Here is a 27,010-nt window from a genome sequence, read left to right as displayed (position 1 = left end):
ACTCTCAAATCATGAGTGCTAGTTAAGCACTATCCCTCGAGGCAAAAGTGTATAACAGCTGCATCTTACCGGTACTTACGTACGGAGCAGAAACCTGGAGGCTTAAGAAGAGGGCTTGATATATCTAAGTATGTGCAGCGCAAACAAAACGAGGACAAGAGAAGACAAATAAACGACACAGGCTGGCACATACTTAGTTATATCAATGCATGTATTAACTAGCTCATCAACGAACTGTTCCTTAAGAAGCGATTCAACTTAAATTGAGGACGACGCAGCGAGTCATGGAGAGGAAAACGATAGGTTGAATATTAAGAGACAATAAAAGAGCCGAGTGGGTCAGGCAACAAACGGGCCCTGTTAAAAGGGGCCGGCACTTAAATTTCACCCACGTAGCTTTACGCTGCAGCGCGTTCTTTGTGTCGTCCTGAGATGAATGTAAAAGAAACTCTGGAGATAGACGCTCGCAAACAGAAGCTATTAAACTGCTAAATTCAAAATAAAAGCAGACGACCGAAATACCTTTCGTGTTTCACTCACACAGGGACGTCTGCTTCCAATGAAAACGCGGCTGCTGTACGGGAAAGCTGCAGGCCATGGTGACCTTCCTGCCACAGGCTTTCTGCCAAGTTCGGTGTGGCGCACTATAGCAGATGGCTCTGTAACCCATGAGAAGTAAAATCTCGCCTGAAACGACGAGCTGCTCAAACTGGACGGTGTTTCGTCTGGCCCTGGAATGCGTCATGGTGGGCGCCATTGTGCACGGACCTGTCAGTCAAAAAAGTTTCGTCGCAACGGCGAAGCAGTGAATGCGATAGGAACAAATTGGACTCTAACGCGAAGAAAGGAAAGCAGCTCGAAATTTCCAGCGCGTCGCTCAAGCGCAAAGGACGCACGAAAAGAACACACAAGGACGAGGGCGAACTATCAATTTTCACAGCTGACACTTAAAGCGCGCTGCTCAAACATAAAAAAGGAAGCACGAAACGAACACTCAGGTATACACAGGATGAACGCGAATTAACAACTGTCAGAGGTGTTACTTCTTTGTGTTTGAACAGCGCGCTCCTTTCGCAAACGCGGCCGCTGCAGCGAGCGAAGTGACCTTCGTACGTACTTCAGCGCAGACATCGTGGTGAAAGCACAAGACATACAAACCACCCTGTATCGGCATGTGGTCTAGCAGCAATGGCCCTAAGGTCGAGCATAAAAAGAGCATGCGATAATAAACGAGCGTCTTTTGCCGTGTCAGCCGCCCGCTCTCTGTCGTCAGTCGAAACATGGTGTCAGAAGTGGCTCGCCGTAGGTAGGCAGTGCGCGCGCAGTTGCGCACTGTTATCATCGTCCAGCGTCGCCTGAGCTGCCGAGATGGAAACACTTCCGCCCCCCGACCGACTCGTCCTCTGGGAAAACGCTGCCGAAAATTGGAAAAGGTTCAAGCAGCGCATCCAGCTGTACGGCTGTACTTCAAGGCGACGGGCAAGGACAGCAAGCCGAGCGCGGAAAAAGCTGCTGTATTCCAACGCGTAACTGGCCTGGAGGCCATAGAAGTGTTCAACACATTTCAGCCGGCTCCAGCAGAACAGGAGGGCTACGATGTCATCGTCAAAAATTTGAGGAGTACTGCACGCCACAGTGCAATGAAACGCATGAAAGGTATGTTTTCCGTTGCCGCCTGCAGCAGCAAGACGAAACATTCGAACAATTCCTCAGAGACGTGCAAATAGCAGCGCAGACGTGCAACTTTGGAGACCTGAGGGATTCAACGATGCGTGACCAAATCGTTTGTGGGACAAAAGATAAGAAGCTCAGGTCCCGCCTCCTAAGGGAAAAAGATTTGAGCCTCTCCAAGGCTATAGATATTTGCAAAGCAGCTGAGCTTACTGCCAACCAAGAACAACTGTGGGACAAAGAAGGACGCACAGCGAAGGCCTGTGTCGTGGAGAAACGTGACCGAAGTGAAGCTCGGAAACAGTCGAACCGTCCATGCAGCAACAGGTTCCACCCACCTAGGAAGTGTCCAGCGTGGAAAAAAACGTGCGGAAGCTGCGCTAAGCAGAACCATTGCTCTGTTTGCTGCCGTGCGAAAAACGTGAATGAAGTGGAGCGTGAAGCACGCGACGAGCACGAAGACTCTGAGGATGACTTCCAAATTGTGGCTGTGCAAATGAGTGGCGTGAAAAGTACGGTGGGTCGAGACTGGACAATTGATGCAAAGGTGGGCACGAAAACTAACATTCAAGGTCGACACTGGCGCGGCGGCAAACTTGCTGCCTCGTTCTCTTTTTCGTAAAGCTAAACAATTCGCCCCACCTCCCCGAAGGGAATCGTGAGGAAATGGGAATGCATTTCTTTGGGCGCGAGTGTGCGGCGAAGTAATTATATAATGAATGACGAGACGGTGATTTGTAGGGTAACCATTTATTTAACACCTGTTTGTGTTATCGTTGCACTTGACGGCCACGATCACTGCCTTGTGGTCGGTAAAGTACACGGTCAGAGGGTCTTTGAGAAGTATGCGGGCGTCACAGTTTCGGGTAGATCAGATTAGATCAGATCAGATCAGATCAAAGACTAGATCAATGCAAGTACCGTGAATGGTTGTGGGGCACAGTTCGGATGCGGTAGAGGCACACTGCATAGAGTGCTTGGTGCGCATGTACTCGACAAGCCACTGTCCACTCGTCTTTCGCACGTCAACGCTAAAGTCACCAACCAAGACAACGGGTCAGTGCTTTTGGAGCGCGCACAGACACTTTCCATGGCCGCATCGAGCTGCGCGGCAACGGCGTCTCGGGCGAGGTTGGGCGCGAGGTACACGGTCACCACAAAGACTCCGTCTCCGGTGCAGGCGAGCATGTACATGTCCTCGTACGGAGACGCGTCTCGCACGGGCGAGGTGGCAACGGCGTGCGATATCATGTTGCCGTACACATTGGACACGAGATTGACGCCGCAGTACTCGCCGTTCTTGTCGCTTCCGGCAAAGTAGTACGGGTCGACGGCGTCGTCACCACCGGTGCTAGGGCAGACTCGGCGATCGAGGACGAGAAACAAGGACTGGGATTGCCGGCGCAGTTTGCGAGTGAGCGAACGGGAGAGTGGGGCGCCCGCCGAGAGGAGAAGCGCCGAAGCTCGTGCCTACCCTCGACCATGCCCTCGATCACACTCTCCCACACAAGCGGGAGCTCCGCCGAGCTCGCGATGTGAGCGCCCTCACGCGCCCGAGCGCGCTCCCCCTTTCCACTCACTCTCCGCTGAGCCGCCCGCACCACCTGCTCCGGTTGCTAGGGGCGAGCAGGAGCGCGCGCGCTCGCAGCTGTTGCTATGGGAGAGGGGGGCGGGAGCGGAGAGATCGCGGACGCCGCACGGCGCCTGACATAGCTCGACTAAGAAATGCATTCGCATTTAAAACAGCTGCGAAAGTGTGCCCAAGCAAGTCAACGCTGACAAGCTACGGAGGAAGGCGATTGAGCATTTCGGCACAGCATCGTTGCCACTACGGCTGGGCAACAAGGAGCAGCAAATTACGTTCTTTATAATCAAGAAAGGCAAGCAAGCGTTGTTGGGACTGTCAACCTACGAGTGGTTTGGCCTAGTGAAACGCGCCCACGCCATCTCAAGTGAGCCAAGTCTGCGTGAGGAGACAACAGAAGAATTTCCGCAGTTGTTCAAAGGACTCGGCTGTGTCAGACGCCCTTGCCGGATCACAGCCGGCAAGCCAAGCCAAGCCAAGCCGGTATCGGTGCCTGCAAGGCGCGCGCCTCACGCGAGGCAGGTCCCTTTGCGCGAGGAACTGGAGAGGCCGAAGGCATCATCTTGAAGCTGGAGGAACCGGCAGAGTCCGCTGGTCATTGTTGAAAAGAAGGGCGGAGGAATTCGAATCTGCATGGATCCGCGGCACATAACCGAAAACATTAAAAGCGAGTGGTACGAGCTTCCTAGAAGGGAAGACATCGAGGCAGAGCTAGCGGGGGCCAGATGGTTTAGCGAGCTGGACGCAAATCGAGGGTTCTATCAAATACCATTGGACGACGCATCGTCAAGAACTTGCATGTTGAGTACCCCGTACGGGCGGTACAGATTTTTGAGACTACCGTTTGGTCTAAGTTCTGCTTCGGGTGTATTTCAAAGAAAAATCAGCGACGCATTAGACAGAATTCCTGGTGTACGAGTCTACATAGAGGATGTGCTAGTGTGGGGAACCACGAAGGCAGAGCACGACAAGCGTTTGAGGGCAGCACTGGCAGCGATAAGTTCAGCCGGTTTCATGCTTAACGCGGAGAAATGTATATTTCGCTCGCAAGAAATCAAATTTCTTGGAGACATAATCTCAACTGGAGGAATCAAACCGGACAAAGAACTCGTGAAATGTGTCGCCAGTATGCAACCCCCACATCAAAGCAGGAGATAAGAAGAATGTTAGGCGCAGTGAACTACTTTGGAAAGTATACATCCCTTGTTTGAAAAAACTGCGGCGCTGCGCAGTTTAATGCGTGAAAGTGTGTGTCTGCAATGGAGCGGCATTCACAGAGAGAGTGGGAAATGATTAGCACGTACCCGTCCTGGCAGTGTTCGACCCACACAAGGAAATCAAGATTAGCACCGATGCCTCCAGGAATGCGCTTGGAGCCGCGCTGATGCAGCTTCACGATAAGGGCTGGCGGCCAATAGCGTGTGCGTTCCGTGCGCTCACGGAGAGCGAAAGTAGATACGCGCAGATAGAAAAGCAGGCGTTGGGAATCACGTTTGGGTGCGAGAAATTTGGCGAGTTCAAAATTGGCACAAAGATAGCAGTAGAGACTGACCATCAGCTTCTATTAACGATCGCGAAAGAGGAACTTTGCGAAATGCCTCCTCGTCCGCAGTGATTCTTCTTGCGTCTAATGCGTTTTGAATTTACCTTGCAGTTTATCCCAGGAAAGAAACTACTGCTTGCCGATGCACTCTCTCGGATCCCTGCTGAAGACAACCATGCGGACAAAAGAAGATGAGGACGTCAGCGTACACGCTGCCCAAGTCCTAGCAAGCCTCGTGAGTGAGAAGACGAAAAGGAAGCTGCAGGCGGAGACGCAACAAGACAAAGAGCTGAGACAAGTCAAAACAGGCCTAGAACAGGGGGAAATTATTGGTCCATTCGCGGCAGTGTCATCGGAGCTGTTATATATGGATGGAATATTATCGAAGGGTTGCAAAGTGGTTGTTCCAAGGCAACTGCGCTGGGAGATGCTGGAACGCCTGCATGAGGGGTATCTCGGCCTCAGCAAAACGAAAGCAAGACAACGGATTCTAACGTATTGGGCGGACATGCAGAAGCAGAGTGAAGAGTTACGTGCAGAGTGCAGCACGTGCTGCCAGTTTGCTTATCGCCAACCGTCTGAGTCGGTAATCAGCAGCCCTGCCCCAAGCTTTCCGTGGGAAAGGGTCGGAATAGATCTGTGCGAACACTCGGGGGCTTCGTACTTGGTAGCGTACGATGCATATTCGAATTATCCGGAGGTGGAACGCTTGGTGCAGACGTCGAGTGAAAGCATCATGCTAGCAAAGCACGGCATCCCGCTGGAGATACACACCGACAGGGGGTCCGCAATTCACCTCCAGTGCTTTTCGTAATTTTGCGCAAGTGTGTGACTTCTTCCATGTGATTTCCAGCCCCAGGTTTCCGAGAGCGAATGGTCTGGCCGCAAAAGGGGTGCAGGTGGTCAAACGCCCCCTGAAGAAAACGAAGCACGCCAGGGAGGCGTTCTGGGTGGCTCTTCTGAACTATCGTCTGTCGCCCCTGGAGGGCGGCCAGAGCCCGGCTGAGGTACTGATGGGGAGGCGGCCCCGCGGACGCCTACCAGATTTCGCTGTTCAACCTGCAGCAGAGGTGAAGAAGCACATGCAGAAACCCAGAGCTGGCACCTCGCTCCCTGTCTTGGACAGGGGAGGCACCGTGCGAATTTTGGATGACTCCGGGTGGACAGTCAAAGCCAATATTCAGGACCGCTTCGATCCCCGGTCTTACGTGCTCCGGACCGAGGAGGGGCGCACCCGAAGACGAAACAGGCAGCACATCCGCAAAACAAATGAAAGGTTCATGCTGCGTGGCACGGAAGAGGAATATGAAGGCAACTGCCTTGCGTGGGATGCAGGAAAACCACAGCCAGCAGAAGAAAATCCTCCACCAAGCAGTGTCGTCCAGCCATGCTCAACCAGAGAAAGCATGGGTGACAGTCCAGAGATGACGCCAGCTGCCGAAAATGCCACACCATCAACCGCTGTTCACTATCCGACTCTGATGCAGGTCATAGCACCCGAGCAACTTGGAAACCAGACCAACAACCAAGGAACAGATGAGACGTGCAATGATACAGGACCGCCTGTTAGAAAATCGACTCGCAACAAGCGCCCGCCAGTGAGGCTTTCATACGCAAAGGATTTTCAACAAATTGTCTAGCTGTTGGTGTGTTTTAAATGCGAAGCATTTCTTAGCGAACCTCTCAGGCACTTTGGGCGTTTCTATCTATCTATCTATCTATCTATCTATCTATCTATCTATCTATCTATCTATCTATCTATCTATCTATCTATCTATCTATCTATCTATCTATCTATCTATCTATCTATCTATCTATCTATCTATCTAGCCGCCTACGTGTGGGCGCTCTCCTGGTCGTCTCCATAACTTGTAATATACCAAAATTGGCACAGCAGGCGATCAGTTTATGGCGAACACGATTCACTGGTCATGACATGAATAACGCGAAATACCTGTCGCGTACGTCATTAAACCCTTTCTCTCAGTCACGTGTGGCACATACCCGCATACCAGAGCTCATTTAATGCGGGTATGTGTCACACGTGATACAAAGTCTCAACCAACACACAGTAACCGCGAACATACACATTGACATGCAGGGAAAGTGATAATAATAATAATTTTTGTGGTTTTGTGTCCAAAAACCACGATTTGATTATGAGAGACGCCGTAGCCAAGGTCTCTGGAAATTTTGACCATCTGGCATTCTATAACGTGCACCGAGATCGCACTGTACGCGGGCATCTAGCATTTTGCCTCCATCGAAATGCGACTGTCGCGGCCAGGATCGAACCCATGACCTTCGGGTCAGTAGCCGGGCACCGTAACCGCTACACCACCGCGGCGGACGCAAGGAAAGAGAGGAAGCTGAAGACATAACACCCCTGGAAGACGCTCAACTACCATGCACTCGTGCACGTGGTCCGCAACGTGGAACACGTTGATTACGGAAAAACCGGGGTCAATGCTTCCGACAATAAATCTGCCGAGAGAATCAGGCCTCTCATCATTACCGGTGACTTCAACATTGCTTTATCAAGACCCAACAACGTCTGGTCTTTATACTGCGTGAAAGACGGCTTGAATGTGGACAGGGTATCAAGAAACCTCGGTGCCACGTCCAGGACAGGAGGCATAGATCATTTCCTCGTATGAGGCATCCAGGATTTTCCACCAGCTGTGCTATACCTCGCACTTCCTTACACTTAGACCCCTCGTAGCCGCGGTCAAGAATGGATCCGTTTAACAAGTCCGGTCCAGCTGGTGGTGCTCAATGATCGCGGTGATGATGACCTTGTTCAAGAACTCTCAAGAACCTCTTCTACACATGCACACGGGTTCGTGAAACGTGCGTGCGTTCGGACAAGTATAACACCTGTAACGCAACTGTAACAACTGCAACTGTGACTGTAACGTACGTGCAGTGCGCCTGCGCGTGCCACTCAGCTGTGTGTATATCCAGGGAAACTTTCCTGAATGAAGGTTCGTTGTGAGTAACGCCTATCTTGTGCTTCTTCTTTGTGCAGTTCAGATTCGCGCTATCCAGTATTGAAGAATAGAAGAACTACATAGCAGCTTACCGAGTCCGGTGTTGGTAACACCCATGTTGCTGTTGGCATCGTTTCGCAACTGTAAACAACTGGTTATATATTTCATATGCGACTCTTCAACATATGAGTGTGTGTATACAAGTTCCACATTTCTCTAGCGTCATTCCATAACGTTTCGCTCAATATGATAAATTACGCCACAGTCACCATTCCGCGCATGTTTCGCATAATAGTGATTCCACGCTACGTTGGATCCTGCCGAATTTTTTTTAATTCGATTTTTTTCTCTTGCTGTTTGATGTTTATACGTCTTGTTGCTTTTTTTTTGTTTTTTGCCCTGAGAAGGGATGATGTATCGGCATGTGGTCTACCAACTGTGTCCCGAAGGTCGGGCATAAAAAGAGCATGCGATAATAAACGAGCGTCTTGTGCCGTGTCAGCCTCCCGCTCTCTGTGGTCAGTCGAAACACACCCCACTCACGAGATAAGCGCGTGCGCAGTCTGCCAATGTGTGCCAACCTTGGGCCGAGATCGGTCCAATGCCGGCGTGTTGCGTGGGTTCTGTCACGCAATATTGCATCTGTTAACGCGATTCTTTGCCATAAATTACAAATGTACAGGATCTTTTTCCGAGAAATTGCATCACGACACAATGGACAAATGCATTGGTTGACGAGACGTATTGGAGGAAGACTACGACGTCTTATTAAAGACACCAGTCGCAGCGCGCTTAATAGCGCCGACGCGCTCACGTGGCTGCCAGTGTGAGCCAGGTCATGTAATGAAGAAGAAAAACCTAAGGTCCAGCGAAAAACACCGTGTAATGCGCGCTTGTTAACAGCAGAGTTGTGTATGGTCGGAAACCCCCGAGGAGCGTTGCCGAAAACTATCGTCATCATGCCGGCGTGCGCTCTCTTCGCGGTCTTCTTCATCCTCTGCTTTGCTCCCGAAACACGTCCGCCCGGCACGCGCTCTCCCGCTGCGCTCATTTGTCCGGCGTTGGACGCAATAACTCAGATGGGCGCGAGAGCAAGTACAGGGAGAGAGAAAGAGAGCGAGAAAGGGAAGAAAGACAAAGAGAGAAAGAGAACACAGATGCAGACAGAAATAGAAAAGAAAGGAGAGAGAAACAAAGACAGAGAGAGAAAACAGATATCTAGAGCAAGAGAGGAAAAAAACAGAGCGAAAACGAAATAGAGAGAAATAGAAGAAAGGAAGGCCGCGGTCAGCTTCAGCCACTAGGGTCGTGTCTTCAGCCACCAGCGCTTGTGTCGTCGCACTCTTGGTCTGTGTCCTCGTCGTTTTTGCGCTGTAAGCTGATCGAAAATGAACTATAACCAACTAGCCCAGATTTCTCTTCTTGTTCACTAGGGTAAGCTGCGCAAATTTTTTCACAATGCTTGGTTTGTAAACGCCCCCAAACTGGCCTTTCATACGACGCCACGAGATGGCGCGACGTGTCTGGCTAGCGTGCCGAAAAGTCAGGGGAGGCGGAAGTCGCTGACGCGCGCGCCGCCTCTTCTTAGGGTGACGTGCATACATGATAGACACGCGCGTCAAACTGCAGAAATAATGAGGTGCAGCAGTAACAAAGAACTCCGACATTATATTCAAGGCGTCTGCCGTCTGCATGCTTCGTTTGTCGGAGTTGTTGCCACCTTAAATCTTGTACAGCCTCGCTGCAAAACACTGAAGCGCTGGCGTGGCTTCATGGTGGCTTAGCACTTGCTTGCCAGGCGGAAGGTTCGAATCGCACGGCAATCACCTGTTGTTGTAAGCTCATAAAAGCTTACGCTGTAAAATGATGGTTATGAGGTATTACAACTAAATGGTGCTCTTCCACGTAGCTGCAGGTTAACTGTTGATTACCATTCGTACACGGCGTAGCATTCGTTAAAAAGGCTCACTACATATTCATTTCGGTTCCCGCTTCTTTGGTGCTGCACCATTGGACTCGCAAGAGAGCTCTGCAACACACTGGTGCTTTGCTTCCGAGCATTACATCCACTGTAGTGACACCAACAGGAGGGATCGGCTCCCCCCTTCTCGTAATCATGCATAAAAAATTGTTATACTTCTATTTGCAAAATGAATCTAAATAGATAAATATGTATATATATCATCATCATCAACCTGTCCACGCCCACTGCAGGGCAAAGGCCTCTCCCATGTTCCGCCAATCAACCCGGTCCTGTGCTTTCTGCTGCCACGTTATACCTCATCATCATCAGCCTGTCTACGCCCACTGCGGGGCAAAGGCCTCTCCCATGTTCCGCCAATCAACCCGGTCCTGTGCTTTCTGCTGCCACGTTATACCTGCAAACTTCTTAATCTCATCTACCCACCTTACTTTCTCTCTCCCCCTCACGCGTTTGCTATCTCTTGTAATCCAGTCAGTTACCCTTAATGACCACCGGTTATCCTGCCGACGTGCTACGTGCCCGGCCCATATCCATTTCTTCTTCTTGATTTCAACTATGATGTCCTTAACCCCCGTTTGTTCCCTGACCCACTCTGCTCTCTTCCTGTCTCTTAAGGTTACACCTATCATTTTCCTTTCCATTGCTCGCTGCGTCGTCCTCAGTTTAAGTTGAACCCTCTTTGTAAGTCTCCAGGTTTCTGCTCCGTAGGTAAGTACCGGTAAGATGCAGCTGTTATATACCTTCCTCTTGAGGGATAGTGGTAGACTACGATTCATGATTTGATATTGCTTGCCGAATGAGCCCCATGCCATTCTTATTCTTCTAGTTATTTCACTCTCGTGGTTCGGCTCCGCGGTTACTACCTGTCCTAAGTAGACATACTCCTTTACAACTTCCAGTATCTTGCCGCCGATCGCAAAGCGCTGTTCTCTGCCAAGATGGTTCCACATTATCTTTAGTTTTATGCATATTAATTTTCAGACCTACTCTTCTACTTTCCGTATCCAGTTCAGTAATAATGAGCTGTAAGTTGTCTCCCGCGTTACTCATCAATGCAATGTATATATATATATATATATATATATATATATATATATATATATATATAGAACGAATAGTAAGATAGTACTTAACTAGTCACATCACTTGTATATTGCGATTTTCGCCAAGAATAATTACTGCAAAATAGGTGCTTTCCTCAAAAAGTCAAGGCCCTCAGCAAGTGGCTCAACCGCACCTTGAAAAAAAATTTGGCCCTGTAGGTGCCTGCTGCTGCCATTGAACGGATTGAGCGGATTACTGTGGGATGGGGCATGTTCCCGTCGCTGTATTTTATAGTGTTGGGACATATCGCTGAATATGGTGAGTCACTAGCTTCGTCCACAGGTGGTTTCGTGCGGGTGGCGCAATGTGCAGACATAGCTCGCAACGTGCAGCGTTCAGAGCTCGCCTCTCTGCGGCCCAAACCTCTCGTTTCCCGTCCGTTTTAAAGCAACGTTGAGCTCCTCCACGCTTGCATACTGCACTGACATGCGCCGAGTCACACCTCGTATTGGAAAACCTCAGGAGCGGGAACTCTTGCCAAGTGAGTGGCTGTTTTCAGTCGGGCTGAGCAGGGAAGCATCGTCATTGCCAGTGGTGCTTTTCGTGATAGTCACGCCAACTGGCCCCGCCTAATGTCTAATGTGATGCAACGACAACGATGCGTGCACACGGTGCGGGATCTAATTATGATGAGCATCACGCGAAGAAAACGCAATCTGAGCAATGATAATTCGCTGCAGCGTGATAACATCATAAGCTATAAATGATTCTGTGTACATTGCTAACAGGATATTTCCAAGCAGTTGCATCGTAAGCTCGGCGTAGAAAATGCCATCCAACGTTTCGTGCACATGATATGCATCGGCTACTGTGGCTGTCACGACAACAAAACTAGCTCGGTGACTTCCTTCTCGGTAATGCGGCTTTATTCAAACAATGCATCTAGCATTCAGCCATTCTCACGGGAAGCTGCTTGCAAGGCAGGATGACATCTGTGATGCGTTGCTGTGCACGCGATCCCGTCCCTCAAACATTGGAAGCGTTTACATCCAGAAAGCCAAGATGCATGTTGTCAAGCGAAGAAGATGCGCACGAATGCGTTGGGGGCGCACACAGCGTTGCTTCAAGATGCGATTGTTTCCGCTGATTGGCTGACTGACAATTTGTTGCACAATTTTGCGATGTCGGCAGCGTGACTCGGAAGGAGGACAATTAAACACGCGCTACAGGCTGTCGCTTACGGGCTGTTTTAACACGAGTGTTCTGCGCCGGGGTCCACCATGGCTTCTATGAAGTATTTACATCACTGATATGACGTTGTAAAATATAAAGACGAACGGTTGGCAAAGAAAAAAAAAACCACCAGAAAAGGTTCCGTCACCGGGGGCGATCTTACGACCCCTCGCTCCGCAGCACGGGGCGCGAAACGATTCGGCCATAGACGGCACGTTCTTTGCCGTGCTAACGGCAAGCTATTTATATACACCGTTTGCCGGTGGCGGTACTCAGAGATCGGTCGTACGTCAGCGTGTTTTCGTTATCACTAGCGAGATGGCACGAAGGGCTCGAAGAGCGCCCTTTAAAGGTCGTCACCACACGTGGATGAGCGCGCACCTCTACAGGGCGTGGTCGCTCCTGCGCGGCTTATCTCGTGATGGCGGTGGAGTGTACGTCTTGTGCCCTCACCAGAAGCTTGCGTTGAGAGCACGAAGGTCACTTCGCTCACTGCAGCGGCCGCTTTTGCGAAAGGAGCGCGCTGCACACACAGAAATAACTTACAACTGTGAGAGTTAGTTCGCGCACATCCTGTGTATGTTCGTTCCGTGCGCCCTTTATGCTTGAACAGCGCGTTGCAAGTTTCGAGCTGCTTGCCGTTTTTCTCGTGACATTATAATTTGTTGCTGTAGCATTCATTCCTTCGAGCTTGGGGCAAAAGAGTGCACCACAAACGCTCAACTACGTCTGTGAAGGCACGTTTCACTTTCGTGTTATACCGATTCCTAGGACAGAGGGATCAGCCATGTGTTTTTTCTTTGTTAGAGGATACAGATCTAAAAAAAAAGATGGTTGATGCCTCTGTCATAGGAATCGGAATAACACGAAAGTAAACCGTGCCCTTACAGAAGTAACTTAATGTTGACTGTACATTGATATAAGAGAGTTTGTACAATGTATATTGATGTCTGGCAGCTATAGCACCATTAAACGTGGATGCACCTACTTTGATGATTGGTGGTACATCTCCATCCCGACGACTAACGTCCATGTTAAATGATTGAACACACCCTTGTGGTAGCTGTAGTAGTTAACGGTGAAAGCGTAATCAGAGAACGAGGTGTGATAGCCAGAAGAGCGTCGCATATTGGTCGCAGAACTTGGTCACCAACCCGCGGCATGTTAAAATGGGATTGAACACCACGGCCGGACTAGAGGGAAACGCAAAGCGCGTCGTGCCGCCCCGGTAGCCCGGCCGCGATTGTTCTTAGGGCGAGCGCGTGAGCGGGGAACGCGGTGTTACAGCCAGGTGAGGCAGGCGCGCGTCGAAGGGCTATCTTTGGTTTGGATTAGCTTGGTGCTATCAGCGAGGCCGACGCTTTTACGACGCTTGGGCTAAGATCGCCACCTCGCGGTGTGTTACGGCATTGACAAAATTGAACTTCTATTGAAAACGCGCCGAATGGGACGGACGTGTAACGCCTTTCAGGTGCTAATCGCGGAGGCCACAGTAATGACGAATTACTTTACTTTACCGCTCTTAGTGGGCAACAACACACCGCTGACCGGGAGAGTGGTAGATATAAAAAGCGCGTTTGTAAAGCCTCTGGAGTTTGTGACCGTGGCGCACTGGATAGCGTGCCCGGCATCTGTTGTTGCGGACCGAGCGGTCGTGGGTTTGATGCCAGTTGACGGAAATTTTTTTCTTTTCCCTCTGATCTTGCAAATTTTTTCGACGTCATTACCGTGACGGAAATACGTCACTGAAGTCTTGGTTGACCCCGGCATAAAATACTTTCGTGTTAATAAAAATACTGAAACAGGCGGCGACCGTTAGTCTTCGCACGCGAACTCTACGTCGAGGCGAAAATGCTCTGCCGCACGTAAAGTTCTATTGAAATGATCAGTTAACAAAATATTGTTAATTAACCACTTAATTATAAACTTCAGGGCTGCTTAAAAAACACCTTGCGGGCCTAGTTCGTTATACACTCTTACCTAAATCTAGCAGTTCCATGTACGAACACAACCAATGAGCGAAGCTCCTTAGAGATGGGACGCAAAGACTATGCGCCTGATCTCGTTGCTGGCTTTCATGAAGGCGGTAGGGTGGGGAGAGCGTCTGCTGCGCTCGGTGGCGGGAACGACTGAGCGATTCAGTGCGGCGCGCGCAGCGCAGGGAGAAAGGTGCGAGCGGTGATGCGGCGAAGAGCTTCCACGGCGGCGACGGAACGCCGCGCGCGCTCGTTGTCTTCTTGCGCCGGCGCCGGGTGGGGAGAGCGTCCGCTACTACCTTCGACAAAGCGGCCGTAGTGCGCAAGATGATGGTTGTCCTTTCACAATCCACGATAAAGGTGATGAAAGTGAAGACGACCCTTATAACCAGTTGTGCACAGAGCTTATTTCTTTTAACCTCAAATTTCTGGTGCGCTAGAACCAAAACGCTCAAGGGCTCAACATTTCCTCCTAAATTACCGGCCACTGCCACCGAAAGCAACGCTTAAGAGAAGGGAGCTTAAATGGCGACGGCGGGATGCGGGCCTAAGCACCTTCGCTCCTAAAAGAAACATGGATGAACCCTATGCCATAGGAATCGGTATAACACGAAAGTGAAACGTGTCTTCACAGACGTAGTTGAGCGTTTGTTGTGCATTGTTTGGGCACAAGGGCGAAGGAATGAATGCTGTAGCAATGCATTGTAATGCCACACGAAGAGCGGCAAGCAGCTCGAAACTCGCAACGCGCTGCTCGAGCAGAAAGGACGCGCGGAAAGAACATACACAGCATGAACGCGAACGAACAATTGTTACCGCTCGACAGTCAAAGCGCGCTGCTCAAACAACAAGGAGGACGCACGAAACGAGCGCACAAGTATACACAGGATGAGCGCGAACTGTCACAGTTGTAATTTATTTGTGTGTGAGCAGCCTGCTCCTTTCGCAAAAGCGGCCGCTGAAGTGAGCGAAGTGACCTTCATGCTCTCTGTAACTTCAACGCAAACTTGCGGTGAGAGCACAAGACGTACAAACCTCCCCCCATCAAGAGATAAGCGCGCGCGCAGGAGCGACCACACCCTGTAGAGGCACGCGCGCATTGCAACGCGCGGGGCGGTGACCTTTAAAGCACACCCTTCGAGCCCTTCGCGCTACCCCGCTAGTGGCAACGAAAACGGGCTACCACGAACGGTAAGTGGTGTATATAAATAGATCGCCCTTAGTATGCTGACGAACTGTTGTCTGTGGCCAAGTCGGTTCACGCCGCGCGCTGCGGAGCGAGGGGTCGTAAGATCGACCCCCGGTGACGGAACCTTTTCTGGTGGTTTTTGTTCTTTGCCAACCGTTCGTCTTTATATTTTAGAACGTCATATCCGTGATGGAAATACTTCAGAGGAGCCATGGTGGACCCCGGCACAAAACAATTTCGTGTTAATATTGAAGCGCTACTTTTGACGAACACAAGACAGACTCCAACGGGGCCGCTGTTTGTGTGAAAAAGTAGCAGGACGAGGCAGTTTGAGGCATACCAATTTTTGAAAACCCACGTATTTTGATATAACCATCATCAAAATCCGGGGCCCCAATACAGGCGATATTGCGTACTCGAGACGACTTCTTCCCAGATTGTGCTGCCTTTTTGAAAGTTTCTCGCGTGATATTTCGGTCTGACGAAACTTTCCTGCACGCACGGTGCGCCTCGGTCGGGGCCCCAAATTTGGATGATCAGATTTCAAATTAAGCGCGCTTCTGGGATTTCTCAAAACTCGCAGGGTCCCTTGTGGATTCCACTAAGACGACTCGTAGGCGGACGCCATCTTCTTTTTTTCCTTCTAAGTCGATGTATTCCGGATGACGTTATCCGACACAGAAGTCGATCAAGCGGGTGAAGTGGGGCACAGACATTCTGCCGCCTGCACAGGAAGTATCCCATGGTTTGTAGAATTTTTCAAAAAGGAAGGATTGCGCAAAAACAACAGCGCACCACAGACTGAGTCGATGACACCTTGTCTGTGTTTTTTGCGCAATCTTTTCTTTTTAAAGCCTACTAGCCCCTAAACGTGTACTACTTGAAGAATGTTTTCTTATTTAGGTGGTCTTTCGGTCCCTAATAGGTTGAGCAGGATTTGTGGCATTGTAAGAGGAAACTGAAACAACGCGAGGCACGGGTTGTCGAAAAAGGAGATGAGATAAAGCACGTGTCCACTTTTGTGCCGTGCACAATGAACGTTGCCTACCTACACTCTTAATCAGGTCCCGCTTAAAGTGCTAGATAAAGCCAGGAACTTCTTGTTAATGCTAGATATAGCCACAAACATCTTGTCATTGCGACCATATTGTTTTACAGCGAAAGCTGTTATGAGATCACAAGGCCCGTTTTTGGCGCTGTAGTTGTCCGCGGCTGCTGGTGTCCGTAACCACTATCGCGCGAGATAAGAAAAATATTTCCAGGATGGAACGGGGTTCCAACCTGGGCCCTCTGCGCGGGAGCCCAGTATTCTACCTCAGTGTCATGCCGGTGCTTGAAGCTGCTTTGCAAAAAGACCCTCTACAGGTTTCATGTAGCGAAGGAACCACATTAACATATGTAGTGTAGCGTGGTGGAAGGGTAAAATAACAACCAGGCGTCACACAACACGAATTCTGCAACCAGGTGTCACACAACGTGAATTCCGCAACGAGTGGACTTTCAAATGCTTCCAACCCGTTACAAAGGGCTCTGGCATAATTATTCATCGTCGTCGGACGTGGCGTCAACAAAGTGCACAAAATGCCTTACAGATGTGTAGCTGGTACCTCGCTTCTCCGCAGAGTGACGAATAAGGGCGTAGTGGGAGCTTCCCACCTTCACACAAATTATGATTTATGGCGTAGTGGGTACCTTGCTAGTCTACTTGTATTGGAAGGCTCAAGAACGTTTACAACAGCCTCTAGAAATGCCGCTTTTCCAACTTTCGCTGTGACTGTGCTGCGCTTTTCGCGCAGGCCTGGTGTTTTTTTTTATAAATATGGATTTTATCTGTAATTGCTTAACCCATTAAGGCCCAAGCAAAAACTATTTGTTGAATTTAATTGAAATTTCGCGCACTTATCTAACTACAGTAGACAACATCTGGCAATTTTCATAGAGTTACATCTATTCATTCAAAAGTTATGATACTGTACTTTAGAAAGTACGCTGGGCTCTTGCGATACAGGCGTCATTTCAGGTGAACGTGTGTAGTTCCAGTGTTGGCTCCTCTTTTATAGCAGTCTAATAAACATTACATTTGTATTCCTATGATTCAGGAAGCTATATTGGAGCATTGCTCGACCGCGGACGAATACATTAACGAATGTTATATATGATATCCACATCACAGCACCGTAAAGTGCACTTCGTCCACCAGAACGACGCAGTCTCCTCTTCATTTCTTACGAGGCTGGGCGACGGCCTCATGCTGACCGAGGATGAGGCCAGATTGATTGACAGCCGCTTTGCAGACTAGGCTACGTAGGCCACATACGCCCAGGTAGTCTACGAATACGACAAACACCATCCACTGATGTTGGTCTACGTAGCACTATCTAGGCCTACCAGCCTCGACGGCCTATACCTTACCAACGCGAAGGGTGGCTTCGGGTTGCGACATGTCAGCGGCTCCGTCAACAGACAATTTGTCGACGAAATGACCGAGGCATCCACGAATTCCAACAGCTCTACTATACCACATACTTCACTACACATGGACCCCTCGTCACCACAATCACGACCGGATCCTATAACAAGTCATGACCAGCTGCTGGTGCTCACTGATGACGTTGATGATGCCCTTGTTCAAGAACTGTCAAGAACTTCTTGCACGCATGCACACGGCTTCATGAAACGTGCGTGCGTTCTCGGGACTTGTATAAGCACTACATATCAGCTTACCGCTTCTGGTGTTGGTAATACCCACGTTGCCATTGGCAGCGTTACCCGACCGTAAACAACTGGTTATATAATATATATGCGGCTCTTCAACATATATATGTGTGCATATTAAATTTATACAAATCTTTAGCATCATTTTATAACGTGTCGCTCAGTAATATGTTACGCCACAGTCACCTACCCACCGCATGCTTCGCATAACATCGACTCCCACGGTACGTGGGATCTGCCGAATTTTTTTGAGAGAGACGCCTCTTCGATCTGGCCGCGATGTCCCTGGCAATATACTTACTATCTTTAGTATGCCTTGTTGTTTCACGATCTTCGTGGCGAAGTAGGGACCCGTACGAACGGAGGCTTCAAGTCGAGACCTTTACGCACAAGAACCATGCTCCAAGGATGCACATCGGGTAGCCCTGATCGATGACGCTTATCGAAGTTCCTTTTCATTGTTGGGCGATATCGCTGTTTCTGTTCTTCCGCCATAGGGTTTTTCTTGAGAACTATCTTGTCAACTAAACCAACCTGTTGATCGGCGGGCAACCAGCTTGATTTTCCGAAACCGCAAAGTTGGGGCTACATACAAGTCCTGCAGTATAGGAGCGATTGTGATGGGATACGGCCGCCTCCCAAGACATAAACATCTTCAGGTTCCTTATAACCCTATCTGCAAGAGAATTAGCTTTAGGGTGGTATGGTGCTGAGAAACGTAATTTGATGCCTTTTGATTCTGCTCATCATTGAAGCTTAACACTTGGAAAAGCTGGTCCATTGTCGGCAACTATAACCTTGATATCCTTGAACATATTCCGCTCGTGGAGCGACGGCCGGTCTTAGCAGCAACATAGCGTGTGCACTCACCCACGGCAACCAAAAACGCTCGCGTTTTTCGCACGCCCTCGCCATTCTTCTTGATTTTGGCAAGGTCGAGGTGTAGCGCTTCAAAAGTTACCTTAGAGCACACCGACATTACCATTTCATTCCCTCGTGGCCTAAGCTTTGGTTTGAAGACCTGACATTAATGGCGTGTCTTGATGTAGTTAGCGACATCCGCTTTCATGTTCGTCCAAGTGAATCTTGCAGTGAGCTTCCTGTACGTCCTCCAAAATTCATCATGTCCTCCAGATTCTGGACTATTGCCTCAGAATAGCTTGCACTTCTGCCTCAGGCAAGTGTACTTTTCCGTTCTTAAATGTCAATTTTCCTGTTTCTTCCCACATCAAGTTTACGTGTTCATCTTCAGTTTCTTGGGCTATATGCAGTCTGGACAAGGCATCAGCATCTTGCTGATTTTGTTCCGGCCGATGAGCTATCACGAATGTGTACGGTTGGATCTCGCTTGTCCATCATGCAATTCTCCCCTTTAGCTGTGCGAGATGGAGCAGAGACGTCAAGGCCTGGTTGTCGGCTAACAATTCAAAACATCCGCCGTCCAAGTATGTCCTGAAATAGCTCAAGGCCATGACAACTGCTGGTGCTTATTCTGTGGTGCAGTAGTTCACTTGGGCTTTGGTATAAGTGCACGCAAAGTAACCAATTACTTGCAGTTGTCGGGACGCAGGCTCCTTGTTACGTACCTCCTCGGTAAAGAACAGCCCCAGTTACGTAGTGTGAAGCATCTGCGTAGCGCTCGAAGGGTAAGTTGAAATGCGGAAGCGTTAGCACAGGGTGAGACGAAATAATGGGAATCACTTCCGAATAATCTCGTTCGCATTCGTTATTCCACATGAAGGGAACGCCTTTCTGAGTTAAAGTTGTGATAAACTTGGTCTTCTTAGCATAGTCTTTTGTAAATGCTCTGAAGTGTCCTGCAAGGGCGAAAAATTGCGCAGATCCCACGCTTTGTGGGAATCGGTTTCATGCGAAGCAGGCAGCCAGTAGTTCTCGTTTTGGCTTTGAGCCAAGCTATAGGAGGTGGAGCGACGAGTTTTGTAGCATTAGCTACACTGACCTAGCCGAGCCAGTTTGGCGTGGCTCCTCAAGAGCCGCTCTGCACGTGCGCGATGATCAGTGATGTCACACAGCTGGCGCATCGGAGCCGGCACCTCCCGCGCACTCCGCCGCTGCCGCGCGCGACTCGCTGCCGCCGCTCTGCACTTTCGAGAGGAGTGACGTCGTAGCCGAGGTAAACAGACTGGCGCCGGCGCGCGCGTAGCTATTCGCCTTCGCTGTGCAGTCGCCGTCTCACACTGCGCTGTAGCCGCTTGATAGCGCCTCCGACTGGCGTTCGCCAGTGTGGTTTAGCCATGGAGAAGGAGAGCACAAATGCTGCTCAAGGGCGCAGAAGAGCGGAGAAGCTTAGCTCAGTTGCAGTTAAGTAACTATGTAAGCTTAACTCATCGGATCCCGAAGTAGTTGCCTTGCAAAAGAAATATACATGCGTCACATAATATGTATACCATGTGTGCGTCATTGGAGCAGCAGTAAGCGTGATAATCAAGGTAATCTTAGACAACCAGGAAAGCTAAGAACAATCAGCTTAACCTTTGCTAACGCTACGTTATTCAGGCATAGCCGAGCTAAGCCACTGCAACATTTTTTGTAAATGGAGGTGTTATGTGTACATCGTCGGCTTACGAGGCACGCCTACTACACCACGTTTAAACGCTAAGTTATGGTCAGACGTAGTATCAGCCCTCACGTTAGAGAACAGACGTTTGTGTTATCGAAATGAAATGCGCGCTACGGTGCGATGATGTGGATATGATACGCAATCTTTTTTCAGCCTATTCCTCCGGGTTGAGCAACGCTTGAATATTGCTTGCTGAATCATAGGAATACAAATGTAATGTTTATTAAACTGCTATAAAAGTGGAGCCAACACTGGAACCACAACTGACGTTAACGCGACATGACGCCTGTATCATAGGAGTATGTTTTGTGCCCACTAAGGCTTGTATCATGAAGTCCACTTTGTTTTGACTTCTCTTCGTCTGTTTTGTTTTTGTTCATTTTAATTTTAGCTCCCTCCCATCATCGTGTTGTTCGCCTCTTTTTCAGCGAATACTGGCCATGAAATGTTTTCTCCTGCGTGCTTTGTACTTTCTGTAACGCTGTTGGGTTTTTTTCTAAGCATATTCTGAACCATGCCTCATTTCAACATTGTAACACCCCCCCCCCCTTATGTAATGCCTTGTTTAGTGTCCTTAAGGATTAATAAATGATGATGATCATGAGTACATATATAGTGTTTATTGTTTCTTTATAAAATTAGATAGTCAGCGCTACGACCACAATGGACGTTGCACTGACATTACTCCTGCATAAGGTCTTTTTCCAAAGCAGTTTCTTGGCCTGGCGTGGTCCTGGGGTAGAATGCCTGACTGCCACGCAGAATGCTTGGGTTTGATTCCTGCTGGAATTCTGATTTTTATTCTTTGCATTCGTCTAGTCAACGCTGCCGATGTCGGTTTTTGTTAACGCTCTCGCATTTTAAATTACCGATGTCTGTTCTCGCCGTTCCTGGGCAAATAAAACTGTCAGTCACCTGTGGTGCATACCCGTATACCACGGCCCGTCGTATGCGGGTATGTGCCTCACGTGTCTGAAGGAAAGGGTTCGACGACGTACCCGACAAGATCTTCATGTTATTGCTGTCATGACCTGGGAGTCATATTCGTCAAATCCTCTTAACCTCTCATGCCAATTTTGGTATATAATAAGTTAAGGAGGCGATCACGAGAGCACCCAGACGTAGGCGTCTAGATGGATAGATCGATAGAAACGCTCAAAGTGGCTGTGTTTCGCTAAGAAGTGCTTCGCATTTAAAAAAGGCACGAAGGGAGTGAACGCCATGGGGGCTTCGCAAGAGCCCTTATTCGCTGCAAGCTTTCTTCCTTGGTACTCTTGATCTTACCACCAAAGGGCCTGCCCAGAAATACTACTGTCCGACAAAAGAACTCACACTTCTGTGCAGTAATCTTCAGTTGTGCATCACTGAGCGCTTGCAGACCTGCTGAATGGTGAATGGCATGGTTGTTTCTGGTCCTGGAATAAACTAAAATATCGTCAACGTACACAACAGAAATTCCAAATAAAATCCTTCAGTGCATAGTTCATAATTTTCTGAAGAAAATGCACCGGAACTCTTTCACCCGAACGGGAGCCGGTTATATTCGTACACATCAAACGGTGTAACGAACTTCTTTGTGTCTTCCCTCAGAAGCACCTGCGAACATCCTTTACACAAATCTATCCGGGTTAACCATTCGCACCCGCCGGTATCATTAATTATCTCGCCAATTCATGGCACTGTGTCATGAGTAAAGTTGCACGGGGCGCGTGCTGGACGGCGGAATGCGTTGATGGTGTGTGGAGAACGGCAAAGTACTCGGTGGTGTGCACTCCCGCCACGTCCACGCACGCCACTGACCGGAGAAAGGCGCGTGCCACGCAACCCGAGCTGAGGTGAGAGACCCAGAAGAAGCAGGGATTGTTTGGTGGAGTCGGTGAAGAGCAAGGTGGTGCAAGCCAGCGTCGCACCCGCGACGAGAGCAGCAGGGCCTCGTTTTGGAGGCAGCGACACGAGAGGCTCGGGAGGGTGGCCGTCGACCTTAGTGTCGTCCAAGTGAGGCTCCCCGGGCTTGCGGCAGCCTCATCACAGCAGTTCTCAGGGCACATACGGCACAACCCCAGCTCGACAAGACGACGGCGACCCACCGACAATCACCGGCGAGCCACATCGGCAGTTTGACCCAGTGGCACCAAGGAGAGGCGAAGAGTTAGGCATAACCGGGCGAGACCGACAATGTCGACGAAAGACCGAAGTATCGGCAATGAAGTGGACCAGCAAGGAGGCAGATCGGTGACGACGACCCTAGGACGTCGGCAGGAGCTGCGATGACGGGGCAGAGTGTTGACTTTGGCGCCGAATCGACGCGACGAACATCACGACGTAAGAACGTTCGATCCGGGTAGGGAGACTGAGACGCCATAGTGACCAGAGTTTTGAGTCGGGAGGAGCCAAGCATAGCTCGACTGCTTTGCGAGTTGTTGTTGGGGATTGCGCAATAGCTTCGCTTTTTCCTACGTGTTAATTTTGGTTGTAAATTTTGAGTGTGTCAATTTTTTGTTTGCCGTCGTGTGCGACATAAAGTTTGTTTGCCGGGACGCCACGCTCTCCAGCCTCTCTCTCTCCCCCAATTCCATTCCGCATTGCAAGCGCTCCCGAGATAATGACACATTGGGAAATGGAACAGGTCTTTCTGGCGGTTGATGAGTCTGTAATCTGTGCATAACCGGAACGATCCATCGTCTTTAGGCACGATCGTAACCGGTGACGCAAACGAAGACGTGGATGGTCTAATGATCCCCGCATCTAGCATGCCTCGAAGCTCCTGTCTAACCAAGTCTTCTTCTCGTGGCTCAAGGCATATGGCTTCTTTCTTACGACGTTTTTGTCGCGTAGTTCGAAGGGAACTTCGATTGCTGTGGTAACTGTGGGATAAGTGCCAACAGAAATGAGTTCCGCGTACTTCGACTTGACTTCCTCAGCGCACTTTAGAATTTGGGGCTGCGTTCCTCCAATAGGATAGCAACTTTCGCCATTGTCAGTTGTTATGATATCATTCCACAGTATGTTCATCTTCAGAAATTTCATGTCGGGTCGGGACAAAACGAAATCAAAATCGACCCCCGACATTACCAGGCTTTTCACATTACTACCCGGCATCTGAAGTGAAGTGCTGCATCGGTCCATTTCGTGAATTGCCTGCAAGTTCCGTCATAGCTGCACACCCTGATCGGTTTTCTTGGACAGATGTCATCTTTAGGTACCATCGTCTCATTAATCAGGCTACCTGAAGCACCTGTGTCTAGCAGCGCTGATACGTTGGAACCATTACCAACCATCGCAGCAAAAAGTATGCTTGCACTTACAATAAGAACGGTCTCTCGCTCCAGTACATGCCACTGCAAGCAATTATGCTATGATTCTCTAAGTAATTCATAAATCTCATGCAATTCATGAAACGCCTCATATGTCGCGCCATTATTCGCGTACGGCAAGGGACCATTTCTAGGTGACACTGCTTCGTTCGACTCAGGTGGTGCATGTTTCAGCCGGATTGCATCTGTGGGGTCGGTAGTAATGTACTTCAAACCACGAAGCAGTTCCTCAGGCCTTAGAGTGCCTTGAGTTTCATTTGCATTCGACTTCCTTTCTTCATACGCTGTAATATAAGTGGCACGATGCATGATTCTGGAAGGTTTGGATCAGCATCATACAGCAGTTGTTTTTTTATGAAGAAATAGTCGACGAGGTTCTCACTGTTTTGTTTATACGTTATGGCTTTGTCCCACAATTCTACTGCGTTCTTTCTGAAGGCACTGACAAAACTGTCCTTCCAAGACTCCCATGAATCTTCTTCATGTCGAGGAAAACGCAAGTCAAACCATTGTTTGGCATTTCCGGAAAGGCATGCTCGCATATTTCGTCTTTTGTCGCAGTCTGTGTACCGATCATCCTGTACACACTCGAATGTGTTCAACCAATAATGTTCACTGGAACGGCCATCAAAGATGTCCGGGTTTACTGTCATGTGATGAGTCCTGTGATGTGTCATGTGACGAGTACCGTCAAGAGTACTTGTTGCTGCTGTAGTTGCTACTTTTGCAACCGAGTCGACTCAATAAGCACGGTCGACCAATTTGACGTATTTGTGATTGCATCAGAATGACTCGGCCGTTGCTCCTTAATCGAGTTTTGATTTTCCCAGGCTTCGAACTCCGAGAAAGGTATATTAACCTTCACAGTACCTCTGGGGATGACGTCGCTGTTTGGCTCTTGGGCACTGGTGGCGATGGATTTGATTCGACCAGGTGTTCTCATCTCTGGCGCCGCAACGAAGTTCTCGCCGTCTATTTCGTAGTCTGCAGTCAATGGCTGGCCGTCCCGCTGTGTAAGGTAGAAGGTTACCCACATCTTCCGAATCCTATCAAAGGCGGCGCCAAATACAAAGTTCCAACGAAAGCAGTTTGCTTTCAGCCATTTTGTTTATTCTTGTTCTTGTTCGCCTTGAACTTCTTCTTCCTTCTTCCTGTCTTCTTCTGCCTTTTCTTCCTTGTCCAACCAATTCTCTTAGATCACTATAATACATAATGATCATGTATGACACAACTCGATGAAAACACTCGGTGAGACTATTTGTCTGCGGATGATATGCCGATGTGTTATTATGGATGTTGTTAGAGGCCTTTAGGACTTCAGCAAGGCCATGGGAAAGAAATGTCTTGCCACGGTAACTAAGGAGAACATCAGGGGTGTCGAGGCGCAAAGGTGTGCAGGACACACTCGGCGACTTCTGAGGCGGCGTCAAAAGGAAAAGCTGGCGTCTCAGTGTAGCGAAGTAGGTGGCCGACGGTGGTAACAACCCAGCTGTGACCGGTGGGTGTAAGCAGAAGAGGTGCGTGTAAATCTATGCCCATGAATTCGGAGGGAGTGGATGGGCACGGTAGAGGTTGTAAAGAGCCGGCGGGAAGAGATGTGGATTGTATTCGGTGCTGGCAGGACGCGCAGGAACCGACGTATTTGGAAATAGTAGTGGACAGACCAAGCAAGAAGTAGCTGTAGTTTTGATGCGATCGTAGGTTTTCTGAAAAGCTAAGTGACCAGCCGTCGCGACCAGCCCCCTGTCCGTACACTTCTTGAGTTCATTTCTTCTACATGGGGCTCTGTTCTATGTCAACCTTCCTTCGAGGAGCAATGCGCTTTGTGTACCAGCATCATCAGTGCTACGACGTTCGAGGCGAGATTCCTGGGCTATTGCCTAAGAAGGAATGTGTGCTCTCTGAGCGTTTCCGGACACTTTGGCTTTGTGGGTTCTCAGAAGGTCACTGGAAATAGATGGCGAAGATTCTCACAAGCGAGCTTTGGAGACGCGTGCGCCTGCTACAGGACCGGCTGCGACTTGTATGCCTCAGTTGGAAGAGGGCGGGACTCTCTGGATTCAAGCGACTGAAAGATTACAAGAAGCTGGTCGGGGCAAGTACAGAGTTCCTGTGGAACAGGTGTCGGCCGAACCTGCCAAAGCCCCCAAGAGCAGGTTGGTGTGGTTCCTGTTCTTCTTCTTGGAGGGGCGGTGGTTCCACCGGATGTTGATGAATTTCTATAGAGGGGTCAGAAGTTCAGCCTTTAAGTGTCGCTTAATAAACACGAGCTCCTGGCTTCAGCTCATAGCATCGCTGACGAGTGCAGGGAGAAGAGAGAGAGCAATGCTTATTTTAAAGCATTCATTCCGTGCGCAACGCCTGCAGAAAAGAAAAAAAAGGATAGAACTTTTGTACTGCAAAGAGTCGCGAGCTACCCTAATGATTCCGGGCTCGCCCTTATGACGGCTGGGCAAGAAGGAGGCTTCGTGGTACAGCCTCAGAAGTTGTTTGATGAGAAAGCCTTGATAGAGAAGAACTTTAGGCCTGCTGAGTTGAAACCGACGAAGGCTAAACGAACGCCATGGCCCTTGTGGAGGAGTTGAAGCTTCATCAGCTAAAGTGCGAAGTCCAGAGCAACGACGTCCCCGTACTCAAGGTGTCCTTTAGTGCCAAGAGCCACAAAATGCAGCGCGCTTTCCGCGCCATTGTCACGGAAAGAGGAACTTGGCAAGTAGCGGTCAGCCGATACCTGCAAAAAAACATGGCTGATCCCTCCGTCATAGGAATTGGTATAACACGAAAGTGAAACGTGTCTTCACAGACGTAGTTGAGCGTTTGTTGTGCATTCATTCGCCCCAAGCGCGAAGGAATGAATGCTACAGCACAACATTGTAATGTTACGCGAAGAACGGCAAGCCGCTCGAAGCTTGCAACGCGCTGCTCAAGCAGAAAGGACGCGCGGAACGAACATACACAGGATGAGCGTGAACTGTCACAGTTGTAAATTATTTCTGTGTGAGCAGCGCGCTCCTTTCGCAAAAGCGGCCGCTGCAGTGAGCGAGGTGACCTTCGTGTAGAGTGCCTCGATGCGCGCGCCCCCGCTTAGAGTGGTGTCAGCTTTTGAAAGGGCAGGTGCCGCCTCCTCGGCCTTGGCGGCAGCGTGGCCGCCATTTTGAATCCCCCGCCCGGTCACTTGTGCGTGG

At 49.6% G+C, this 27,010-nt stretch overlaps 2 protein-coding genes across 2 annotated transcripts in view; one reads left to right on the top strand and one right to left on the bottom strand.

The window, feature by feature from the left end:
• The window catches only part of LOC119388315 (retinol dehydrogenase 11), a 164,636-nt gene that overhangs the window by 124,873 nt on the left and 12,753 nt on the right, over positions 1–27,010 (bottom strand). The window lies entirely within an intron of this gene.
• Positions 5,308–6,439, top strand: LOC119386308 (uncharacterized). The gene is made up of 2 exons (XM_037653633.1): positions 5,308–5,582; positions 5,653–6,439. Exons 1-2 carry the CDS (start codon positions 5,308–5,310, stop codon positions 6,437–6,439), a joined length of 1,062 nt encoding a protein of 353 aa, XP_037509561.1.

This window comes from Rhipicephalus sanguineus, chromosome 3, assembly GCF_013339695.2.
Source record: "Rhipicephalus sanguineus isolate Rsan-2018 chromosome 3, BIME_Rsan_1.4, whole genome shotgun sequence".
Classification (NCBI taxonomy): Eukaryota; Metazoa; Arthropoda; class Arachnida; order Ixodida; family Ixodidae; genus Rhipicephalus; species Rhipicephalus sanguineus.
The sequence above is the reverse complement of the archived record's forward strand: the minus strand, read 5'-3'. Positions and strand labels throughout refer to the sequence as shown.

Bases quoted from the DNA above. Each gene is read 5' to 3' on its own strand.
- LOC119386308 (XM_037653633.1), top strand. From the start codon at position 5,308: ATGCAGAAGCAGAGTGAAGAGTTACGTGCAGAGTGCAGCACGTGCTGC. The intron at 5,583-5,652 runs GTCCGCAATTCA...TGTGATTTCCAG, and splicing joins GAGATACACACCGACAGGGG to CCCCAGGTTTCCGAGAGCGA.